Source organism: Artemia sp. Qi Xiang Cuo, chromosome 1 (assembly GCF_049724085.1).
Source record: "Artemia sp. Qi Xiang Cuo chromosome 1, ASM4972408v1, whole genome shotgun sequence".
Classification (NCBI taxonomy): Eukaryota; Metazoa; Arthropoda; class Branchiopoda; order Anostraca; family Artemiidae; genus Artemia; species Artemia sp. Qi Xiang Cuo.
In genome coordinates, this window is record NC_142794.1 from 41,403,665 (window position 1) to 41,430,622 (window position 26,958).

General features: G+C 37.1%; 1 protein-coding gene across 1 annotated transcript in view; it reads right to left on the minus strand.

Moving 5' to 3' along the window:
- Positions 1-5,988: 5,988 nt before the first annotated feature.
- Positions 5,989-26,958, minus strand: part of LOC148956319 (uncharacterized) — a 29,723-nt gene continuing 8,753 nt past the window's right edge. Inside the window, exons 4-5 of the mRNA XM_089104014.1 lie at positions 25,970-26,278; positions 5,989-6,173 (exon numbers count right to left, since the gene is read on the minus strand). Of these exons, the coding sequence (XP_088960140.1) occupies positions 5,989-6,173; positions 25,970-26,278 (494 nt within the window). The remainder of the gene's footprint in view (positions 6,174-25,969; positions 26,279-26,958) is intronic.

Below are 26,958 nucleotides of genomic sequence, written 5' to 3' on the forward strand. Positions count from 1 at the left end.
CCTATACACGCAAGCAAATAACATGGGAATTCCTATACATGCAAGCAAATAACATGGGAATTCCTATACATGCAAGCAAATAAAATGGGAATTCCTATACAAGCAAGCAAATAACATAGGAATTACTATACATGCAAGCAAATAACAAAGTAATTGCTATACATGCAAGCATATAACATGGTAATTCCTATACAAGCAAGCAAATAACAAGGGAATTCCTATACAAGCAATCAAATCACATTGGAATTACTATACAAGCAAGCAAATAACATAGGAATTCCTATACAATCAAGCAAATAAGATGGGAATTCCTATACAAGCAAGCAAATAACAAGGGAATTCCTATTCATGCAAGCAAATAACATTGGAATTCCTACACACGCAATCATATATCATGTTATGTAAGATACATGAAATAAAATTACATGTGTATTCATATACATGCAAGCAATTAAGAAGTGAATTACTATACACGCAATCAAATAACATGGGAATTCCTATACACGCAAGCAAATAACTTGGGAATTCCTATACATGCAAGCAAATAACAATGGAATTCATATACATGAAAGCAAAAAAACGTGGAAATTCATATACATGAAAGCAAATAACATGGGAGTTCCTATACATGCAAGCAAATAACATGGGAATTCCTATACACGCAAACAAATAACATTGTAATTCCTATAAAAGCAAGCAAATAACATTGGTATTCCTATACATGCAAGCAAATAACATGGGAATTCCTATACATGCAAGCAAATAACATGGGAATTCCTATACATGCAAGCAAATAACAAGGAATTCCTATACACGCAAGCAAATAACTTGGGAATTCCTATACATGCAAGCAAATAACAAGGGAATTCCTATACAAGCAATCATATAACTTGGTAATTCCTATACACGCAAGCAAATAACTTTGGAATTCCTATACATGCAAGCAAATAACATGGGAATTCCTATACATGCAAGCAAATAACATGGGAATTCCTATACATGCAAGCAGATAACCTGGGAATTCCTATACACGTAAGCAAATAACATGGGAATTCCTATACATGCAAGCAAATAACAAGGGAATTCCTATACACGCAAGCAAATAACATGGGAATTCCTATACAGGCAAGCAAATAACAAGGGAATATCTATGCCTGCAAGCAAATAGCTCGGGAATTCCTATACACGCAAGCAAATAACATAACCATTTCTTTTATTCAAATCCCAACCACAAATCAAGTTATCGTATATTGAACAACCTCTGATTGGGTCATAAAAATGCCCACGTCAAACGATACATTCATTGTGCAATTCCTTATCAAAAACAAAAAGCTTTATACCCTCTTTTTCCAATGAGAGTTAGCTTTAGCAACGACGACATTCCTAACAAACTATTCTTGACTAAAGGCAATTGTCCAAAAAATCAATCACACTAGGACCGGTATTGCGTACTCGTTCCTCTTTGAAAGATGTATTGACCTCTAGATTAGAATTACCTACCAGAAAAACCGGGTAGGTTTGCGGGTAGGGTTTCAAGTGCCTATGGCCTTACTACTAACATCAAAACTTAAAACGACAGAAAACATTACGTATATGATTAGGTTCACCCCTAGTCAATAACTTGTCCTTTACGTTAAAGATTTTTTTAGTACTTTCATAATGAGATATTTATTCTAATTAACGGCCCTTGTTATTAAGAGTTCATATTTAAATAATTTGAACAAAATTCGAACTTTAGCTTAGAGAGCAAGGTACTGAATACGGAGTAAACCTTCTAATATACGCATTAAATATATATGAACATAGAAGTTAGTTACGTAAGTTAATTCGTAAGTTACGTATATTTATTACTAATAAAAACGTTCGTAAATAAAATTAAACAAGTTTCGAGAAAGACATTCAACCAAATAAAAGTAAAATTAATATGCAAATTTTGATTTAATTATTCATGTACGGTGAGCCGAAGTCAAAACCTGCATTAATTCAAAAACGTTAAAAAATAAGATAAAAAAACACAAGTTTTTTTTAACTGAAAGTAAGGAACGACCTTAGAACTTAAAACGAACAGAAATTATTCCGTATATGAGAGGGGCTGTCCCCTCCTCGACGCTTCGCTCTTTACGCTAAAGTTTGACTTTCTCACAACTCTTTTTTTTTAATGAAAAACTTTAGCGTAAAGAGTGAGGTGTTGAGGAGGGGACAGCTCCTTTCATATACGGAATAATTTCTGTTCGTTTTAAGTTTTAACGTTGTTCCTTACTTCCAGTTAAAAAAAAAACATTGTTTTTTTTATTTAATAGCCCAAGAGAGCGGTATTGAACCACATTTTTCGTATAGCCTATTGTTTGAAATACGGTCAGTCAGCCGGGTACCCAGAACAATCCTTAAGCAATTTCTCTGGAAAACATCTAGCAAATCTTCATCCGCTTTTCGGAGCGTCCATGCTTCAGAGCCATATTTGACCACTGTCATCACTGTAGCTTCTAAGATTCTAATCTTGGTTTGCAGACTTATCTTCCTATTTCTCCGGACTTTTTTTAACTGTGAAAAAACATCCTGAGCCTCGGCTATTCTATCTTTAACATCTTCACTGCTCCCACCATCTTTACTAATAATACTACTAAGGTAAGTGAAGCTGCCCACCTGATCAATCTTTCCATTACCCAACGTCACCTTTTCATCTTCACTTATTCCTAGCCTTAGTGACTTAGTTTTCTTAATAATAATTTTCAAACCAATTCTACCACCCTTAACTCGCAAAACCTCTAAAAGTTCATTCATTTTGATCACACTTTCATCTAGGATGCTTAAATCATCAGCATAATCTAAGGCCAGGAGACTTTTCCCTCCCCATTTGATTCCGTGGTCTCCCATTGCCATTCCTGCGCTCCTTAAGACTAAGTCCATCAAAATTATCGATATAAATGAATGTAGAATATAACCCAGCTTAACACCTGATTTAAAACAAAATTACCTACGAGTGTCATCTCTTGGCTTAAACGCAGCAGTGGTATTCTCGTACACAGCACTAATCACTTTAATGTGTTTGTCTGGTATACCATACAAGGATAAGACCTTTGCTAAAGCTCTTCTATCAACAGAATCGAACGCTTGCTCGTAATCTATAAAACTGAGGACCAAAGGTGTTTGCTCAATTATTAGCCTAAGAGTGAAAATTTGGTCGACACATCCTCTACCTTTTCTAAAAACACATTGTTCTTCTCTTAAAACTTTGTCTACGGCATTTCTCAGTCTAAAAAAGTATTGTATTAATAAGTAATTTACCACCTACAGAAACCAGATTAATGCCTCGATGATTTTCACACTGACTTTTATCACCTTCCTTATAAAGTGGCATAATTAAGGTTTTCCTAAAATCGTCAGGTACTTCCCCTTTTTCAAAAATCATATTCATAATCTTCAGTAACTTATTTCTAACCTCAGAGCCACCATATTTAAGCAACTCATTTACCACCCTATCAGCACCTGGAGCCATATTATTCTTTAATCCTTTTAGTACTGTTGCTAATTTTCTCCTCACAAAACAAATCTTCTTTCACATCCAAGGTATCACAGATTTTTTCAGTGTCCTTTTTATCCTTTCCGGCAACTCTATCTTAGTTAAGCAAGTTTTCACAATGTTCGGCCCATCTCGCTTTGGTTCTTTCCTTGTCGCTAATTGTGGCTCTATACATATGTTTAACTAGGAGGATGCCAGATTGATTACTCCCTCTCAATTTGTTAACGTGCCAGTACAATATATTACTATTATGCCGTCTAGCTGCATCTTAAAGATCCTCTGCAATTTTGTCCCTGGCCTCAACTTCGCACCTTGTTAGTTCATATTTTAATGCTTTTTCCACTTTCTTTACATTCCTTTTGTTTTAATATGATTTATCACTGGGATAATTCTTGTAAAAGTCGTTTCTCCATTTTATTGATCATAAAGCTCTTTCACTAATATTTTTAGCTGTAGTTCTAGCTTTCTTTCCCTAATACACCTTCAGCAACTTCACAAATTATTTTTCTAAAATTATTCCAACCATCTTCCACATTATCAAATTTTAAACTCTCGAGTTTAGTATTCAACTGTTCCTGGAAAGTTTCTATCAAATTCTCATCCTGGAGTCTACCAACATCATAACTTCCCGGGAGGTAGTTATCCTTCCGATATTTCAGCTTTAAATTAACCCTTGACACATATATATATATATATATATATACATATGTATATATATATATATATATATATATATATATATATATATATATATATATATATATATATATATATATATATATATATATATATATATATATATATATATATATATATATATATATATATATATATATATATATATATATATATATATATATATATATATATATATATATATATATATATATATATATGGTACTTTTCAATTAGCTGGTACCAACGCGAGAAGTCAAGTTTTGTTAATGCTAATGAAATAAAACAAAATTTTGATGGAAATATAATAGCTCAGAAACAAATTTGGGCTGTATATTTGTACATTAGGGGGTGGGGGCAAAGCATAGCATGTTTTAAATAGGTAGCCAAGCCTAACCTAACCCGGGTACCTTTTTCCCCCTAAACCCAAAAAAAACAATACTTTAAATATTGTAAACGCAATGACAAACCACGGTTTGCGATCCAAGTCTCTATTGACAGACACCCGTTTGACTAGTTTCCTTTAGCATCTTCCCTATACAATATTTCGCGTGGCTATCAGCTAATTGAAAAGCCCATACAAAAATACTATATATATATATATATATATATATATATATATATATATATATATATATATATATATATATATATATATATATATATATATATATATATATATATATATATATATATATATCTATATATATATATATATATATATATATATATATATATATATATATATATATATATATATATATATATATATATATATATATATATATATATATATATATATATATATATATATATATATATATATATATATATATATATATATATATATATATATATATATATATATATATATATATATATATATATATATATTATATATATTATATATATATATATATATATATATATATATATATATATATATATATATATATATATATATAATGACGCAGTGGGTTTTGTGGGCTTCTGCAGTGAGACGATACCCAAACCCTTGTTTGTAGTTATTTAATCCGATTCAAACTTGATTTGTATATTCAATTTAAGTTTTCACTCCTTTTAAGATTTATTTATTTATTTACATTAATATATATTATATGTTTGTTCACATTTATTGTTTATTTAATTTCTGTTCGTTTTAAATTTCATTTATACTTTAATAGCAAAATATTTGTTTTCGTTTTAAGCTTGATTTTCATATTCAATCTAAGCATTACTCGCTTTAAGATCTATTTATTCATTTATATTATTGTTTGTTGTATGTTTTTGGCTATGATTGTTTATTTAATCTCTGTTCGTTTTGGGTTTCATTTATTCATTAATAGTAATTTCTGGTCGTTTTGAGTTTTAATTTTAACAGGTATTTGTATCTCCTGAGCTTAAGTTTAAAATGACCTTTACTTTTCTTTGAAAAACTTATTTTTCGGAAAGTTTGTTTTTAATTAATTACAAAGAAAAGAGTAGAAGCAAATCTTATAGGGAGTTAATTGAGAAGAAAATAAGTGGCAATTAGACTGTACGACGGGTATGCACATCACTCCTGGCCAGCGGGTTAACTATCCACTTTGGCAATTAGCGTTACAAAAACTAAGCGCATGATCATAACGTTATAAAAAGATGAAAAAGTGCACTGATTAACTAGTAGAAATTAATAGATAATAAAGCAAGCTACCTAAAGTACACGGCTGAAATAAATTTATTAAGGCATTGACACCCAGAAAGATCTGGAAAATCAGATAAGTGTTCTGATCTTTGTCATGACGATAAAAGAATTATAAAGAGATAAAAATAATAAAAAAAATGAGAAAGACAGGAAAGGAAAATGCACACCATGCAAGCAGTGAGTTTCTCCAGTGAAGAGACATGATGCCATCATCCTTGATTCGATGAGCAACTTTCAGTGTGACTGGATCAATGAGTCCTAAAAACATCTCAAATCCAACGGCCAACAAATCACCTGAAAAAACAAAATTAGGGCAGTTTGGAAGATTAAAGAAAAAGTAAAGAATATGGCACTTAACTCTTAAAGCCCAAATCGGTAGTTCTGATCTCCGTTTCAAGACCCTTCAGCCAGGAATTGCGATGGGGGGTTGGGGTCAGCCATCCTGTGCTACAGCGTTACTATAGGCAACGCTGTAGCGTTGCCTGTAGTAAAGGCCATACGGCTCGAATGTTTTATTTATTTTTTTTTTTCTCAGAGGCACTTCATACAGAAGGGGTCGTCGTAGAAACTTCAAAGGGGCCTCATTCGATTGGAAAATCGAGAGTTCTAGTGCCCTTTTTAATAGTCGAAAATGATTGGAGGGCACCTAGCCCCCCCCCCCCATGCCCATCATTCCCCCAGACGCATCCAATCAAAATTTTGAGATAGCCATTTTGTTGAGCGTAGTTGATTTCCAGATAGAAAATATATTTTTGAGAAGGACACTCCCCAACAACCCTCAGGGCAAGGGTTCCAACAGATAGAAAATATATTTTTGAGGAGGACACTCCCCCACAACCCTCAGGGCAAGGGTTTTAAGTTATGCCCTGGGGGCATATAGGGTTTTTTATAGAGGGCCTTGTCGTAGAAACTTCAAAACAGGCTCAATCGATTGGAAATTAAAGGGCTAGTGTCCTTTTTAATAGTCAAAAGTGATTGGAGTGTAACTAGCCCCCCTTCCCCCCACGCCCATCATTTCCCCAAAAAAATCCAATCAAAATTTTCAAATAGCCATTTTGTTCAGCGTAGTTGATTTCCAGATAGAAAATATATTTTTGAGGAGGAAACTCCCCTACAACCCTCAGGGCTAGGGTTTTAAGTTATACCCTGGGGGCATATAAGGTTTTTGTAGAAGGCGTTGTCGTAGAAACTTCAAAAAAGACTCATTCAATTCGAAATTCAAAAAGCTAGTGCTCTTTTTAATAGTCGAAAGTGATTGGAGTGCAACTAGCCCCCCCCCACGCCCATCATTTCCCCAAACACATCCAATCAAACTTTTGAGATAGCCATTTTGTTCAGCGTAGTTGATTTCCATATAGAAAATATTTTTTTGAGGAGGAAACGCCCCCAGAACCTTCAGGGCAAGGGTTTTAAGAGATGCCCTGGGAACATATAAGGTTTTTATAGAAAGTGTTGTCGTAGAAACTTCATAAAAGGCTCATTCGATTGGAAATTCAAAGGGATAGTGCCCTTTTTAATAGTCGAAAGTGATTGGAGGGGAACTAGACTCCCCCACGCCCGTCATTCCCCCAAACGCATCCAATCAAAATTTTGATATAACCATTTTGTTGAGCGTAGTTGATTTTCACATAGAAAACATTTTTTTGAGGAGGACAAACCCCCACAACCCCCCGGGCAAGGGTTTTAAGTTATGCCCTGGGGCATATAAGGTTTTTTAGAAGGCGTTGTCATAGAAACTTCAAAAAAGGCTCATTTGATTGGAAATTCAAAGGGATAGTGCCCTTTTTAATAGTCTAAACTGATTGGAGGGCAACTAGCCCCTCCCTCCTCCCCCCACGCTAATCGTTCCCCTAAACACTTCCAATCAAAATTTTGAGATAGCCATTTCGTTCAGAATAGTTGATTTCCAGATAGAAAATATGTTTTTGGGGAGGACAATCCCCCACAACCGTCAGGGCAAGGGTTTTAAATTATGCCCTGGGGGCATATAAGGTTTTTATAGAAGGCGTTGTCGTAAAAACTTCAAAAAACGCTCATTCGATTAGAAATTCAAAGGGCTAGTGCCCTTTTTAAAAGTCGAAAGTGATGTTATTTGGGCCATTTTGTTCAGCGTAGTTGATTTCCAGATAGAAAATACATAATAAGTTTATATATTAATAGATATGTTTCGATGTTTTATTGTTTTTTTAGTTTTGCAAAGCCAGTCCCGTCCGCAAACCCCTCTTCACTAAACCCGACCCCCTCCTCCCATTTGTTGCACAAATGGGAGGTTTGCTCTACATACTGCTTGTTAGTGGTTACGTCTTTTATAAAGCTATTTTATTTTTATTTTTTTTAATTAATGTTTTCTGCTACTACGTCATTGACAATAGAAAACCAAAGGTCATAAAGGCCATAAGACTTTAATGTTTTATTGGGTCTTCCAGAGGCAACGCTGTAGCGTTGCCTATAGTAAAGGCCATACGGCTCCAATATTTTATTATTATTATTTTTTTTTCTCAGAGGCACTTCATACGGAAGGGGTCGTCGTAGAAACTTCAAAGGGGACTCATTCGATTTGAAATCAAGAGTTCTAGTGCCCTTCTTAATAGTCGAAAATGATTGAAGGGCCATTAGCCCCCCCCCCCCCACGCCCATCATTCCCCCAAACACATTCAATCAAAATTGTGAAATAACCATTTTGTTCAGCGTAGTTGATTTCCAGATAGAAAAAATATTTTTGAGGACGACACTCCCCCACAACCCTCAGGGCAAGGGTTTTAAGTTATGCCCTGGGGGCATATAAGGTTTATATAGAAGGCTTTGACGTAGAAACTTCAAAACAGGCTCAATCGATTGGAAATTAAAGGTCTAGTGTTCTTTTTAATAGTCAAAAGTGATTGGAATGTAACTAGCCGCCTCCCCCCCACTCCCATTATTCCCTCAAACACCTCCAATCAAAATTTTAAGATAACCCTGTTGCTCAGCATCGTTGATTTCCAGCTAGAAAATGTGTTTTTGATTAGGACAGTCCCCAACAACCCTCAGGGCAAGAGTTTTAAGTTATACTTTCGGGGCATATAAGGTTTTTATAGAAGGCATTGTCGTAGAAACTTCAAAAAAGGCTCACTCGATTGGAAATTCAAAAAGCTAGTGACATTTTTAATTGTCAAAAGTGATTGTAAGGCAACTAGCCCACCCCCCACGCCCATTATTCCCCCAAACACATCCAATCCAAATTTGGTGATAGCCATTTTGTTCAGGGGAGTTTATTTCCAGTTATAATATATATATTTTTGAGGAGGAAACTCCCCCACAAACCTCAGGGCAAGGGTTTTAAGTTATACCCTGGGGGCATATAAGGTTTTTATAGAAGGCGTTGTCGTAGAAACTTCAAAACGGGCTCATTCGATTGGAAATTAAAGGGCTAGTGCCCTTTTTAATATTCGAAAGTGATTGGAAGGCAACTAGCCCCCCCCCACGACCATCATTTCCCCAAACACATCCAATCAAAATTTTGAGATAGCCATTTTGTTCAGTGTAGTTGATTTCCAAATAGAAAATATATTTTTGAGGAGGATACTCTCCCAGAACCCTCAGGGCAAGGGTTTTAAGTTATGCCCTGGGGGCATATATGGTTTTTATAGAAGGCGTTGTTGTAGAAACTTCAAAACAGGCTCATTCGATTGGAAATTAAAGGGCTAGTGCCCTTTTTAATAGTCGAAAGTCATTGGAGTGTAACTAGCCTCCGCCCCCCCCCACGCCCATCATTTCCCCAAACACATCCAATCAACATTTTCAGATAGCCATTTTGTTCAGCGTAGTTGATTTCCAGATAGAAAATATATTTTTGAGGAGGACACTCCCCCACAACCCTCAGGGCAAGGGTTTTAAGTTATGCCCTGAGGGGCACATAGAGGTTTTTATAGAAGGCGTTGTCGTAGAAACTTCAAAACAGGCTCAATCGATTGGAAATTAAAGGGATAGTGTCATTTTTAATAGTCGAAAGTGTTTGGAGTGCAACTAGCCCTTCCCCCTCGCCCATCATTTCCCCAAACACATCCAATCAAAATTTTGAGATAGCCATTTTGTTCAACGTAGTTGATTTCCAGATAGAAATATATTTTTGAGGAAGACACTCTCCCACAACCCTCAGGGCAAGGGCTTTAAGCTATGCCCTGGGGGCATATAAGATTATTTTAGAAAGCGTTGTCGTAAAAAGTTCAAAACAGGCTCACTTGATTGGAAATTCAAAAGGCTAGTGCTCTTTTGAATAGTCAAAAGTGATTGGAGTGTAACTAGCCTCCTCCCCCCCGCCCATCATTTCCCCAAACACATTGGAAAATAAAGTTATAGTATAGCCATTTTGTTGAGCGTAGTTGATTTCCAGATAGAAAATATATTTTTGAGGAGGACACTCCCCCAGAGCCCTCAGGGCAAGGGTTTTAAGTTATGCCCTAGGGGCACATACGGTTTTTATAGAAGGCGTTGTCGTAGAAACTTCAAAACAGGCTCATTCGATTGGAGATTACAGGGCTAGTGCCCTTTTTGATGGTTGAAAATGATTGGAGAGCAACTAGCCTTCCCCCACGCCCATCATTTCCCCAAACACATCCAATAAAAATTTTGAGATAGCCATTTTGTTCAGCATAGTAGATTTCCAGATAGAAAATATATTTTTGAGGAGGGTACTCCCCCACAGCCCTCAGGGCAAGGGTTTTAAGTTATGCCCTGGGGCATATAAGGTTTTTATAGAAGGTGTTGTCGTAGAAACTTCAAAATATGTTCATTCGATTGGAAATTAAAGGGCTAGTTCCCTTTTTAATAGTCGAAAATGATTGAAGGGCAATTAGCCCCCCCCCCCACGCCCATCATTCCCTCAGACACATCCAAACAAAATTGTAAAATAGCCCGTTTGTTCAGAGTAGTTGATTTATAGATAAAAAACAAATTTTTGAGGAGGACACTCACCCACAACCCTCATGGCAAGGTTTTTAAGTTATGCCCTGGGGACATATAAGGTTTTTATAGAAGGCGTTGTCGTAAAAACTTCAAAACATGCTCAATCGATTGGAAATTAAAGGGCTAGTGTCCTTTTTAATAGTCAAAAGTGATTGGAAGGCAACTAGCCCACCCCCCACGCCCATAATTCCCCCAAACACATCCTATCAAAATTTTGAGATAGCCATTTTGTTCAGCGTAGTTTTTTTCCAGTTATAAAATATATTTTTGAGGAGTAAACTCCCCCACAACCCTCAGGACAAGGGTTTTAAGTTATGCCCTGGGGACATATAAGGTTTTTATAGAAGGCGTTGTCGTAGAAACTTAAAAACAGGCTCATTCGATTGGAAATTAAAGGGCTAGTGCCCTTTTTAATAGTTGAAAGTGATTGGAGGGAAACTCGCCCCCCCCCCCCCACGCCCATCCTTTCCCCTGACCCATCCAATAAAAATTTTCAGAGAGCCATTTTGTTGCACGTCGATGATTTCCAGATAGAAAATATGTTTTTGAGGGGGTGACTTCCCCACAACCCCTAGGGCATGGGGTTTAAGTTATGCCCTGGGGGCATATAAGGTTTTTATAGAAGTCGTTGTCGTAGAAACTTCAAAACAGGCTCATTCGATTGGAAATTAAAGGGCTAGTGCCCTTTTTAATGGTTGAAAATGATTGGAGGGCAACTAGCCTTCCCCCACGCCCATCATTCCCCAAAACACATCCAATCAAAATTTTGAGATAGCCATTTTGTTCAGCGTAGTTGATTTCCAGATAGAAAATATATTTATGAGGATGTGACTCACCCAGAATCTTCAGAGCAAGGCTTTAAAGTTATGCCATGGGGCCGTATATGGTTTATGTAGAAGGTATAGTTGCAAGAACTTAAAAACAGGCTCAATCGAATGGACATTAAAGAACTAGTGTCCTTTTTAACAGTCGATAGTGATTGGAGTGTAACTAGCCTCCCCTCCCCCCACGCCCATCATTCCCCCAAACACATCCGATCAAAATTTTGAGATAGCAATTTTTTCCGCGTAGTTGATTTCCAGATAGAAAATATTTTCTTGAGGAGGATGCTCCCCCACAACCCTCAGGGCATGGGTTTTAAGTTATGCCCTGGGGGCATATAAGGTATTTATAGAAGGCGTTGTCGTAGAAACTTCAAAACAGACTCATTCGATTGGAAATTAAAGGGCTAGTGTCCTTTTTAATAGTCGAAAGTGATTAGAATGTAACTAGCCCCCTCCCCCCCACTCCCGTTATTCCCTCAAACACATCCAATCAAAATTTTCAGATAACCATGTTGCTCAGCATAGTTGATTTCCAGCTAGAAAATGGATTTTTGAGGAGGACACTCCCCAACAACCCTCAGGGCAAGGGTTTTAAGTTATACTTTCGGGGAATATAAGGTTTTTATAGAAGGAGTTGTCGTAGAAACTTCAAAAAAGGCTCGCTCGATTGGAAATCCAAAAAGCTAGTGCCCTTTACAATTGTCACAAGTGATTGGAGGGCAAATAGCCCACCCCCCACGCCCTTTATTCCCCAAACACATCCCCTCCAAATTTGGAGAGATCCATTTCGGTCAGGGGAGTTGATTTCCGAATAGAATATATATTTTCGAGGAGGTAACTCTCCCACAACGCTCAGGGCAAGGGTTTTAAGTTATACCCTGGGGGCATATAAGGTTTTTTATAGAAGGCGTTGTCGTAGAAATTTCAAAACAGGCTCATTCGATTGGAAATTAAAGGGCTACTGCCCTTTTTAATAGTCAAAAGTGATTTGAGCGCAGCAAACCCACCTTCCACGCCCATCATTTCCCCCAACTCATCCAATCAAAATTTTGAGATAGTCATTTTGTTCAGCGGAGTTGATTTCCAGATGGAAAATATGTTTTTGAGGAAGATACTCTCCCCAACCCTCAGGGCAAAGGTTTTAAGTGCGGACCGGGAGTTGTATCGAATATGTGTAGATTTTTTTGTAGTAGAAACTTCTAAATAGGATCATTCGATTGGAAATTAAAGGGAAAGTGTCCTTTTTAATAGTCGAAAGGAATTAGAGTTTCCCTCTCCCCCCCCCCACACAAGCCCATCATTCCCCCAAACACATCCAATCAAATATTTGAGATAGCCATTTTGTTCAGCGTAGTTGATATCCAGATAGAAAATATATTTTTAAGGAGGACACTCCCCCATAACCCTCAGGGCAAGGGTTTTAAGTTATGCCCTAGGGGCATATAACGTTTTTATAGAAGTCGTTGTCCTAGAAACTTCAAAACAGGCTCAATCGATTGGAAATTAAAGGGCTAGTACCCTTTTTAATAGTTGAAAGTGATTGGAGAGCAACTAGCCTTCCCCCACGCCCATCAGTTCCCTAAACACATCCAATCAAAATTTTGAGATAGCCATTTTGTTCAGCGTAGTTGATTTCCAGATAGAAAATATATTTCTGAGGAGGGTACTCCCCCACAGCCCTCAGGGCAAGGGTTTTAAGTTATGCCCTGGGGGCATATAAGGTTTTTATAGAAGGTGTTGTCGTAGAAACTTCAAAACATGTTCATTCGATTGGAAATTAAAGGGCTAGTGTCCTTTTTAATAGTCGAAAATGATTGGAGGGCAACTAGCCTCCCCCCCCCCACGCCCATCATTTCCCCAAACACATCCAATCAATATTTTGAGATAGCCATTTTGTTCAGTGTAGTTGATTTCCCGATAGAAAATATGTTTTTGAGGAAGACAATCCTCCATTACCCTCAGGGCAAGGGTTTTAAGTTATGTCCTGGGGCATATTAGGTTTTTATAGAAGGCATTATCGTAGAAACTTCAAAACAGGCACATTCAATTGGAAATTCGTAGGGCTAGTGCCCATTTTAATAGTCGAAAGTGATTGGAGGGCAACTAGCCACCCCCCCCCTCCCACGCCCATCATTCCCCCAAGCACATCCAATCCAAATTGTTTTTGAGGAGGACAATCCCCCACAACCCTCAGGGCAAGGGTTTTACGTTATGCCCTGGGGGCATAGCCTATAAGGTTTTTATTGAAGGTGTTGTCATAAAAACTTCAAAAAAGGCTCATTCGATTGGAAATTCAAAGGGATAGTGCCCTTTTTAATAGTAAAAAGTGATTGGAGGGCAACTAGCCACCCCCCATGCCCATCATTCCCCCAAACATATCCAATCAAAATTTTGAGATAGCCATTTTGTTCAGCGTAGTTGATTTCCAGGTAGAAAATATGTTTTTGAGAAGGACAATCCCCCACAACCCTCAGGGCAAGGGTTTTAAGTTATGCCCTGGGGGCATGTAAGGTTTTTATACAAGGCGGTGTCGTAGAAACTTCAAAAAAGGCTCATTCGATTGGAAATTCCGAGGGCTAGTGCCCTTTGTAATAGTCGAAAGTCATTTGAGGGCAATATACCCCCCTCTCACGCCCACCTTTTCCCCAAACACATCCAATCAAAATTTTAGGACAGCCATTTTATTAAACGTAGTTTTAAGTTCTGGAAATTAGGTTTTTGAGGATGACAACTCCCCCAAAGCCCTCAGGGCAAGGGCTGTAATTTAAAGATTCTTCGAGTCCTTCATATTATTTCTTATGGAAGAGATGCCCGTATAAACTTTAGAGAGGGCTCATTTGATTGAAAATTGAAAGTTCTTGTTCACTTTTTAAGAGTCAAAAGAGATTGAAGGGCAACTAGCCCCTCTCCCTCCTCCACGCCCTAAATGCATCAGATAAAAATTTTGAGATAGATATTTTGTTAAAATAGTTCAAAGTGCTCATAACAAAAAACTCCGGTGTCGACACAGCCCACCAGGGCCCAGGGGTAGGCGTTGTAAGTAATGTCCTGGGGCATAACTTATAAAGGGGGTGTATAACTTATGGGAAGGGGTTTTGTATGGGAAGAACACATAGGAAATCTATTATAATTATCCAATTATAAGGTTAAAATACATACTCTGTGATAGGTGCAAAATTGTTTTGGCACACAAAATCCTATTAAAATCAATTCCAAACAGTCGTGATCCCTTTGTGTCAGCAATTGAAATGGTCTAAACTCCCTTATTGGAGCTATTTTTTCAATCCATTCATTGTTGTCAATCGCTGTCCATAGGTTATGCAAGCTGTCTATTGTTCATATATAAGGTTTTTATTAAACAGGTAATCGTATAGATTTTGAAAAAACCTCATTCGATTTAATAGAACCGTCTTTTAAAGTCAAGAATAATCGGAAAGTAAGCCCCCCCGTATGCCATAAGAACTTGAAACTTTTTGCAATCAAAAACGAACAAAAATTAAATAAAAAAAAACTTTCCGAAAAATAAGTTTTTTAAATAAAAGTAAAGGCTATTTTAAACTTAAGCTCATGAGATACAAATAACTGTTTAATTTAAATCTCAAAACGACCAGAAATTACTATTGAAAAATAAATGAAACCCAAACCAAACAAGACACAAATAAACAATCTGAGCAAAAAACATAAAGCAACTAATAACATAAGTGAATAACTAGACCTTGAAGCGAGTAATGCTTAAACTGGATATACTAATTATGCTCGAAACGAAAACATATGTTTTTCTATTAAAGTATAAATGAAACTTAAAACAAACAGAAATTAAATAAACAATCAATGCAAACAAACATACAATATATATATATTAATGTAAATGAATGAATAAATCTTAAAACGAGTGAAACTTAAATTGAATATGCAAATCAAGTTTGAATCGAATAAAAATAACTACAAACAAGAGTTTGGGTATCGTCTCACTGCAGATGCCTAAAACCTACTGCGTTATTGGCGCTTTACTGAAAACGAATTATATTACAAATGTTATCTTTTGTACTTAATATTGAAAATAAATATTAAAATTATAGTAAAATTTTGAACTGATGAACTTTTAGCAATTAATATCATTATGCATCAATTATTCAGTTTAATTTATTAGTTCTTTTCAAGATTGGTCAAGACAAATATAGTTTCACTACAAGCAAAATTTGGATACTGCCCCCTTCTTTAACTGTAAAAACCTAAAGCCTTCTGCGTCATTGGTTCTTCACTGAAAACGAATTACTTGTATATTACAAATTTATTATTTTCCAGTTCTTACAGCATTGAAAACGAAAATGAAAATTGCAATGAAAAAAAATCTTGAATCGATGGATCTGTCAACAATTAATATCACTATATATCTAATATTCGATTTGATTTTGTTTATACTTTCCAAGACTGTTCAAGACTCATATAGTTTTGCTATTTTTTTTAACTCTGCCATTTTTTGTCACTAATTGTGTTAGTTTGTTATGAAAACATTCTATGGCTTCTAGGCATTTCTATTTGAGCGGAAAATATAATAAAAAATATAACACCAAAATATAATAAAATGTCAAGTTTCGGAGTGTTCCACCACTCACAAGCAAGTGCCATTGGTATTTTTGAATCCGCATGGTCAATTTAGGGGGTGAAGGGTAGGCTAATTCTCGTAGCAGCCCCATTCCGTCGTGGTATGGTTCACATTCTCAACACCTGGCGTCCGGACTATCATCTAATCTACCAAGCATACAACTACCCCAAATCAGTATCAATAAATAAATGAAACCCAAAACGAACAAAAATTAAAATAAATATGAGATTCAGACTCAAAATGAGCATAAATTAATATGAGTAGGCTTCAAAACCCCTGAGCTCTCTAAAAGCCAGAATATAATTTGAACTTTACTGAAAAAAAATTCAAATGAGTTTACTGAAAAAAAAATCTGCATTGTCAATTTCATATACATATGCTGATATTTATTCCCTAAAATCTTAATTAATTTTTGATTTCTTAAAGTTACAAAAGTGAAAATATTCCAAAGAATTGTTTTCAGTAAAGCGCCAATGGCACAGTAGGTTTTAGGCTTCTGCAGTGAGACGATACCCAAACTCTTGTTTGTAATTATTTTTATTTAATTCAAACTTGATTTATGTATTTAATTCTAGTTTCATTCGTTTTAAGATTTATTTATATACTTAAAGCAATATATATTGCATGTTTGTTCTAATCGGCTGTTGTTTATTATATGTCCGTTTTATGTTTCATTTATAGCCTAGTAGCAAAATATTTTCTTTTAGTTTAGGTTAAATAATCATGTTAAGTCTATGCTATGCTAATTCTTATAGCTAGTTATTCGTCCATCTTAGTACACGTTGCATGCAATTTGCAATTACTGTTTATTTAGTTTCCTCTATTTTCTGGTTTCATTTATTTTTAATAGCAATTTCTGGTCGTGTTGTGTTTTCATTTTAAAATGGATTTGTGTCTCCATAGCTAAAGTTAAAATTGTCCATTAATTTTCTTTGTAAAACATATTTTTAGGAAAGTTTTTTTTTTAATTAATTCTTAGAGAAATATACAAAGACTACAAGTGTCCTAAGGACTTGCATGGAGAAGAACCAAAATCCCACTGTCTTTCCACCATAACTAACGAAAAGATCAAAAAGCATTCTTAATTTTACACAAACTTACGACTCTCCAAAGCCCAGCGACAATAAAACAATAAGCACTCATAAACTTTCGATTTTATCTTTGATAGCATAATACCCGACAAGACATGGGGAAGAAGGGGTCAAGGTGCCCATCACACATACTTCAAAGGGGCCTGACACGCTGCCTTGTTAAGAAATTTGCTCCTACAAATTCCAAGTATCAGCTTTTCCTATTCTATGTCAGGGGTGGGCAAACCGTGAAACACGCGCAGAACTCAGTACAATGAATGTTTACGAGCAGTGCACGACAGTCTTTCGTCCGTGTGTATCGTTTTTTGGATTATTTTTAGCCTTGGCCATGGTGGTGTTTAATCTTGAATTAATTAAACAAAAAGTTTTCCGAGGGAAGTAAAGAGCGAAGTTGAAACTTAAAACAGACAAAAATTATTACTTCACAGCCTATCTAATATATATCAATTATTTGAAAAAAAACTACGTTTTCTAAAGAGTTAAAGAGGCTGAGTTACAAGGTCGAACCTTAAAACTTACAGGGATTAGGAGGCACAGTTGGGGGGGCTACCGCCCCCCAAACCCCCCGCTTTCGCAGCCTTTAAATAAAAAAAGTTTTTTAAACTGAAACGAAGGAGTGACATTCAATCTTAGAACAAACAGAAATTATTCCGTAAATGAAAGGAGCTGTGCCCTCCTCAACGCCTCGCTCTTTACGCTAAAGTTTTTATTGTTTAAAAAAAGAGTTGTGAGAAAGTCAAACTTTAGCGTAAAGAGCGAGCCGTTGAGGAGGGCACAACCCCTTTCATATACGGAATAATTTCTGTTCGTTTTAAGATTTAATGTCGCTCCTTACTTTCAGTTTAAAAAACTTTTTTTTATTTAAAGGCTGCGAAAGCGGGGGGTTTTGGGGGTGGCACCCCCCCAACTCTGCCTCCTAATCCCTGTACGTTTTAAGGTTCGACCTTGTAACTCAGCCTCTTTAACTCTTTAGAAAACGTAGTTTTTTTCTAATAATTTCTGCACGTTTTTGTGCAGTTTATTACTTATTATTGCTTGACTAACTGTTAGCTGATTTGACAGCTTGCGGGTTTGCGGGCTCTTATAGGAAAACGAGACCGCGTTTTCGCGGGCTCTTACATGAAAACGATAAGAGCCCGCTTATAGCGGGCTCTTATAGGAAAACGAGGTTTTTCGTAAATGTAAATTCGGGGGATAATTTTTTCGGTCGAAAATATCAAAAGGCCCTAACAAGTCGAATTCTGCTTCGAATGAGTCCTCATTCACCCGGATCAGTTGCCAACTGTGGCCTGTAGGCGTGGATAACAAAAAAAAAGAGAAATGAACTTTAAGTGGCTATATTTGGTTTTTTGAAAACAGGGAAGGAGTGATCGGATTGAGCTGAAATTTCGAGGATAAGCTTCCGGGCCCTAGGAAAGCTTAACCTCTAAATTTCAGCCCAATCGGACAACGTTAAAGGGGGGCTGGGGTGGGAGGGTCGAAACTTCCGGCCCAGTTTACCCCATGAAGATAAAGTCGGAGGTGGATGAAATTTTGCCCGTTTCTTAGTTTGAGCTTGGGCTACAAAATGCAATCACCGCCGTCTCTCTGCGACCTCTAGGACCTGAAATCGCTTAACATTGTGGTGGGTCGCCTCTTTATAGAGGCACAAGTGTGCCTCCTTGATAAAACTAATACAAATAAACAAACTAATTACGTTTCCCTGTGTTTCTAGGATTATAGAAAACTAGCGCTTTACTGGAAGCACAAAAGTCAAGCATAAAAAATAGGAATATTGATTTGGGAGTCGAAAATGAATACGTAACCTGACAACAATAATCTAATCTATAAAGCTTTTCATAGTCTTACACCAGTTGTGACATTAGTAACTTCCAGTATGCAATTAAAATTATCTTAAAAACATAAGCGTAAAATTAATTTTTTTTTTTAATAGCCGCTAAGTCATTGAACAGCGTACAGAAATATTGGATTGATTTGTAAGGTAGCATTTTGGTCTCGCCAGCTATAACACCAATAGTGAGTAATACAGTGCCATATCCAGGATTTTTGTTCGGGGGGGGGGGGTACCTTTTTTTACCGTGGACTTTGTCTAACAAACTGATTTTTTTGTTTTGGAGACAGCAAAAACAGTTAACGTAAAAGGAAGCCAAATAGTGGAAGCAGTCTATATATATATATATATATTTTTTTTTAGCTAAAAGTAAGGGCGAAGCGAACCAATATTACAGCCAATATCTATAAAACGAACTCCAGGCGACGATTTTTCTTCCCTGCAAAAATGTCGATGACCTTGTCAGGGCAGATATCAACGTCCCTATGGACTGCAAGAAGGGCTAAGCCACTCAGTCGTTCTTCTCCTTTTGAATTTCTCAGCCAGGTTTTGACCCTTCTGAGCGTTGAGAAACTTCTTTACGGAGTAGCAGTGCTAACAGGTAACGTCGCAAGAACAGCTGGAAGAAGAAAAAAATTGGAAAAAAGGTGGTTTCGCATGCCTGAAACGAAGACACAGCACAAGTAGGCCTCTCTGATACTGGAATATTCTCCCACTTGATACACCATAGCTCAATCTCTTGCTTCAGAAAGTCTGGTTCGGGAAGAATATCGCTATACAATTCAACCAATGACTCCAGGTTTAATACCTTCAGATCGAAAGAAACAATTCTGGCAGGAGAAAGGACGCTGAGATTTGACAGCAGTTTCTGGTAAAGCTCAAATCGTTGTTTCAGCTCAAGTGAAGTGGTCCAGGAAGGGAATAAAGAGTGAGGTTCTATAGTGGTTGAGAAGGTCTGGATCGTCCGCATGGATACTCCGACCACCTCTCGTCCTTGGACGAGTCATCTCCTAAGTCGCTGGCGAAACACTGAGCTTCGTCGAAAATAGACGTGAAAGCAGTAGCAGCATTTCCTCGCATTTCCTTTGTTTTGAAAGAACAGTTTCCACGTGCCTGCATGCAGCTGGCAAATCACAGTCAACTGACTGAAGAGTCTTGCAAAGTGGAAGCGTAGGGCAGAAAACCTCTTTGACCACATGGAGACACACAACAAATTGCGACGGGTTAATCGTGTCCAGCAACTGGGCCGCTTTTGCAGACGTTTCTGCATTTCCGTTCTCTTCAAGAGATTCAAGGGATCGCAGGATTGGTCGGTACAGCTCAAGAAAACGCACGACTGAATCGTGGCGCTCTACCCATCTTGTTTCGCAGAGTCCGATTAAAGTATGTTTCCTCGAATTTCATTGATCTTCTCTTTTAAATTCTGTGTCCTGAGTGGGGAAGTATGGTAAAAACTGCAGACTTGTGACAAGACACCGAAGAAATGCTTAAACGCAGGAATAGAGCATACAGAAGAGATTACCAAGTTGAGACTGTGCGCACTGCAATGGACGTAAAGCGCATTCGGATACTTTTCACGTATAACTGCCTGGACACCCCTAATATACCCACTCATCGCTGCACCACCATCATATCCTGACCAACCATCTTGTTCAGATTAAGAACAATGCTTTCGAGAAATTGCAGGATTGATGAAGCCAAACCTTGCCCAGTCAAATCAGAAACTGGAGTAAAACCAAGGAAGTCTCATGCAGGTTTCCTTTGAAAGGGTAGCGGACGCAAACAGACAGCTGCTTGGTAAACAGACAGCACCGAAAAGCATGAATTTGCGTTTAATGTTTCCACAATAGACTGCTGAAGAAGCTCCCCAGATGCGGCGATAATACCATTCTGGATGATGGAAGAAAGATATGTGGCATTTCCGGTCGCAGAAAGAAGATGGTTCTTCAGAACATCGTCACCGTGTCTAGCTTCGTGATTAGTTCCAGTGTGCTTGATTCAGAAGCTTCAACGATGACTCCAGTGCCCTCCAGATCCCCATGTATAGATGAATGTTCCGCAAACGTCACTGTCAGAAACATCCCTGGTCCGCTTGGGCGCGAAAAACGACGTAATGTCACACTTCCTCTTCATGTTGAAAATCGCTCTTCTCTTGTTCAAGTCCGAAATTGAACTCAACTGACAATCTTGCACCCTCCTCTTATAACATTTACCTCGAGCACCCATTAATCCTAATTTACTATGCAAGGTCAGGTGAACATGGGGAATTGGCAATTCAGTAACCCCATGTTCACCTGACCTGGCATAGTAAATTAGGATTAATGTATGGTAACGGAAGAAATTCCCGAATGCACAAGTAGCTTAATGGCTTGCGGTTGTATGCCGAAATTAAAAGATGATAATGACACTATTATTTTAAGGACTAACAAGGTTAATGCTAAATCGTATGTAGATGATGATATAATAATTGTTTTTGAGAAAAATGTGAAAAATTAAATGAAAGGAAACGCAAGAATAAGCAGGGAAAAATGTGATATGTAACCATTATAATCATGGCCTCTGTAAGCTTCGTAAGCAGTGCAAGTTTTTACATATTTGTCGTAATTTTATTTTAAGTATTTGTATGTCTGATAAATACAGTTTTGATCATGTTGACCTTTGTCATGTTTTAGCTTGTATTGAAAAATGGTGTTGTTTTGCTCATGTATCACCAGTGGCAGAGGGTAGGTTTAAAATCCAACCTTTTTTAGGGCGACGCCAAAAGCATTCGTGACCCCATCCTCCCCTGGGTCGTGTTCCAGTCGACTTCCAGTCTTATCCCCCTGCATACCCGATGCAGAGCAGCATACCCCAGGAATCCATCCCTCAAAAGTCTCCTTCGTCCCAGGTACTTACGCGTTTCCGGTCGACCAAACCCCTCACATAACTTTGCCCAATTCGGACTGTCCTCAAACCTCCCCATACTCACATCTCTCCCAAAAATTCACATCCCTTAGACTTAAATCCTCTCCGTACGTCCAGGAATTTGATAACTGGTTCTGGACTCCAACCGTCATTTTGCAGAAATAAAGCTGACCCCTCCCTTCTCAGACACCCTCCACCCTACTTCCCTTTCTCATTATCATATTGCCTTGCCATCCCCTCCCCCTATAAATAACACTCCCAATTTGACTTCTTCGCGTATCACCAGGAATCCTTTCCCCCATCCCTTGCACTTTATTCCCCAGGGGTCCCCTGCCAGTGTGACTCTGGCTTGAGAGTTCCTACATGCGAAAATTATCCCGTAATAAATAGACCACCCGAAAAATTATCCGCTTCATCCCACAGCCCGAAACTAAAACCCACCCCAAGAATTACTTAAATTCATCAACAGTCACATTTCTCCAGTCGCTTTAAATTTCCAAAATTTTTAATCACTAACGCCGAAAGCCTTAATTTTAACAAACTTACTGAACTCAACGTGCTATCAGAAATAAATCAAGTTGATGTCATAGCTGTTACAGAAGTACAAACTCATGACCAAAGGTCTCTTCGTTTGTCATATTATTCAGAATCTATTAAACTCCGTCCTTCGGATCACTCAGCTGGAAAAAAAGGAGGTGGTGTCTGGTTGTTTACTAAATGCAACCTTTTCCCTAAAATTAATCCTATTCCTAATTTATCCGAGTATGATGACATCCTTTGGCTAAGTATTAGACCTAAAGTACTCCCCCGTCCCTATAATATCATTGCAATAGCTGTCTTGTATTATTCGTGATAACAAAACATTGATGCAAAACGCAAATTTTTCCAGCAATTGCAAACCAACGCTGGTTTTGTTATCTCTAATTACCCAAATGCCGGACTTTTTCTGGTTGGTGACGCCAACAAACTTAAGATGAGTTCAACTTGCTCCTCTCTATAAGTTAGGCAAATACCAACAACTAGGGAAAACACCTCTCTAGATGTCATTCTAACTAATCTGAATAATTTTTACAGTCCCCCCTCAGCTTTGCTTCCATTGAGTGCGAGTTATAATCTTTCCCTCCTCCTATCCCACTCTTTTAATTTTAAGCATTCATTCTCAGTAACTTATGGCCCTTACCGGCCCCTTCAAAATGCTGGCCTTCTTTCTTTTGGAACATAGCTGAGTACTGAGGATTGGGCTGATATTTAAAATTTTAGTAATCTTGATGAAAAAATCACTACCTTTCACAAAAAGCTAAATGATAAATTCCTAATTTCTTTCCTGGAAAAAAAGATTTAAAAAGTGCCCCAGTGACAAACTATTCATTAACATAAAAGCACTAATTAGGAAAAAATTGAATCTGTTCAGAAATGGTTTACTGGATGAAGCTAATAAACTAAGAAAATTAATCAAAAAGTAAATAAGTAAATCTGCCCGATCCTACTATAAGAATGAGGTCGAAAAATTGCTTACAAATAAACCAAAAAATTGGCACTCCGAGGTGAAAAAAAAAGTTATTTGGTTGGAGTCTAAACCAGCTTGATTTCAACCTACCTGAATCCCCAGAAGTTACTGCTAATAATCTTAATAAATTCCTTGCTTCAATCGTCTAGATCCTTCTGATATTGTCTTATCAATTACCTACTGATGATCTTCCACCTGCTTTCCCTTCCATAATTTCGTCTGAGATCGAAAGAAGAATTGGGAAACTACGGAAAGTGAGTGTCTGCCGTTAGATATCCCGTTTCCTCTTATTAGTGCTTTCCATGACTTCCTTTCAATGCCCTTGTCTGTTATTTTCAATGAGATTACTGAGTCTGGCCAATATCCGTAAATTTGAAAACAGGGCAAATTTAAAAAAGAAAGACGAAAAACCTGGTTTTGAAGGTGTTCGTCCTATTTCACTCACTACTATATTGTCTAAACTATATGAAGGATTCCTTGCGGATTGGCTAAAAGAAAAATTCCTACCTCTTACTGACCCGAGACAATTCGAGAGCCTCAAATCCACTTCTACTTCCTACTTACCGCTCAATTCTACTCCACTTCTACTCACTGACTCAATTGAGAAAATTCTTGAAAAACGTAATTGCTGGCTAAATTTAATTTCCATTGACAATCAAAATGCATTTGACCTTGTTAACCACAACATTTTACTTGAGAAACTTGTAACTGATTTCAACATTGATTCTTTCCTGGTTAAACTGGTTGCCTCCTTTTTATCATACAGGTAGTCAAATATCAGAATTATTGTTCCAATCCCCACCCCCTGTCCACAATGGAGCACCCCAAGGTACTCTCCTATGTCCCCTCCTTTTTTCTGTTATGATAAATGGCCTCACTAAGGAATTTCCCGACAGATGGAAATTTATTGATGACCCAATGATCCTCAATGATATTGCAGATGACGGTGCGGACTTAGACAATAGAGTAAACCCCTCTAAATCTATGATGATACCAATATGTTTCCTTAAAACCTCACCCCTATCTCCCAGATATTTCTGTGTCGTCCTTTAAATTACTCGGGGTTACAATTTCATTTAATTTAAAGTGCGATATCCACATTAAAGATATTGTCCATAGAGCTAATGCGTTCTTGTTTCTCCTTAAACTCTTGAATAAATTTAATGTCCCCTCATCTCATTCCTTAAGGATCTATACTTCCTGTGTCCGCCCGCATCTTGAAAATGTTTGTCCAGTTTGGCATCCTGGCATCTGCCGTGATGAATCAGAAACAATTTAATCCATTCAAAAAAGAGCCCAAAGAATAATTTTCAAAGAAGCTAAGATATCATACTCGACTCGCCCCTTCTAACAAAATGCCAAGCTGGAAACTCTTGAGCATAGGAGAGGAACGTTGTGCCTTCGTTTTGCGAAAAATGCAATGATAAACCATCACACGGAAAACATTTTCCCCAAAAGACACTCCCCACCCAGACATCGCCGACCGTGTACTATTTTTGAACCCGTTCCTATCTTGTCCCCCATCCATTATTTTACCTCCAGGTATGAAAAAAACTTTGTTCCTTCATTACAGATAAAATAAACCGCTAGTTTTCCTTCTTTTTCTCGGTACTGGTGATACCCAATTCTTATGTTCATTTGATTCTTTTGTTCCCTCTCCGTTTTTATATGTTTTCTTTTAAGCCTTTTTAACGCTAATTTTATTTCAGTCTTTTTTTAGTTTTTATCTTTTTAACTTTCTGACATCTTGTCGCTTATTATTCTTGATTAATGAATGGGTTTGCCATTCTGCTATTTTTTTGGCATCGCTTTGCCAGTTTTTTAGTTAATGCGCTTTTATTTGTGATTTTTTTTTTGGTTTTATGACTCCAAAATGTAATTTCGGCCCTTCGGAGTTTGTGATAGAAATTTTTTGAAATAAATATCTTATCTTATGAAATTTGCCCATCTTGTTTATATTTTGTATTCGTTATTGGGAAGCATAAATACATTTTGTGGGGGAGGGGCTAAATTTTCTGGGGATGGATTTTCTTTTTTTGAATTTTTCCATTGGGAGGGAAATTTTTAGGCGCAAGCTTTCCAGGGGAAATTTTACACGGAGAAATTTGCCAGAATTCATATACGAGATTCGTTTTATTTAATACTAGGAAACTTTAGGTTGAAGAGAGGGCTATTGGGGGAAGATGGCACCCCCTCCCATATACGAAACAATTTCTGTTCATTTTAAGTTTAATTGTTGGTCCTTACTTTTAGTAGAAAAAACTTTTTTTTTATTCAATTAAGTGCTAGTTTTACAGAATAATTATTATCTTAAATTATAACCCTAACTATAATCCTAAATACAAGATTATAAAAAAAACATGGTGTAAAAAAGTGTCTGGTATACCTTGTTCATCCCACGCACAAGAAGAAATGTAGGTGCTGGCACCCGCTTCTACAGGTATTTCCACGGTTTCAGGGCTAGGGCAAATATCTGGGTCATCGGAATCTATTTTTGCAATAATTAATACATCTTCAAGAGCTACACATATCATATTCTTCTTCGACCAGTCAATTGGATGAAGTAATTCACAATCTGTGACATTTGGAGCTGTTAGTATTTTGCATGGGAATTCGAATTCTTTTTTCCGTTTTGGAGTCAAAGCAATATTAGAGCTTCCTTGGAATCCCCCAGGGACTAGTAACTGACTCGGGCCTGAAAAAAAGTTTAATATTTATATTTGAAATTAATATGGTAGTTTTGCACCGGACAATACGCATATGAGTAGGACTTGTATAGTAAAGAAAGCAATGCACCACAGCTTATGAGCCCTATTGGATGCATAAGATAAGATTTTACTAATACAGCAAAACACAGAACATTCAGCAACTAACATCAAATACCTTTTCGCAGGACTCTATGGGCGGGAATACAGAGAGAAAGAATAAAAAAAAAACTAAATAAAAAGTAGAAAACAAAAAATACAGAGACATGCACACTAAAGATGAAAAGAACTATCAGCCGCCAATCACTGACTACGCGCCAAAAACCAAACCGGAGCAAAGTGACGTTCTGACTAAACGAAACAGTAACCAACAGAATTCAAACCTGGACTAAAGACATGACAAGATGCCTGGGGCTTGAAATGAATTGAATAGAGCTGGCTAAGAACTGAATAGAATCGTAGTATTGTAATAATTACGAAATAATATGCATAGTGGTCAGAGACAAGAGATGGTCTAGTTTTGAGGGCCGAAGGAACATCATTGTGTAACAGAAGAAGAGCTAAAGACTATCACAGGCAGCGCAATTGCGCTTCCTAAAAAACAGTGATGTGGGCACAATGTATCATTTTCTTTTTCTGACCAAGGCACTTCGTATAGAAGGAGTTGTTA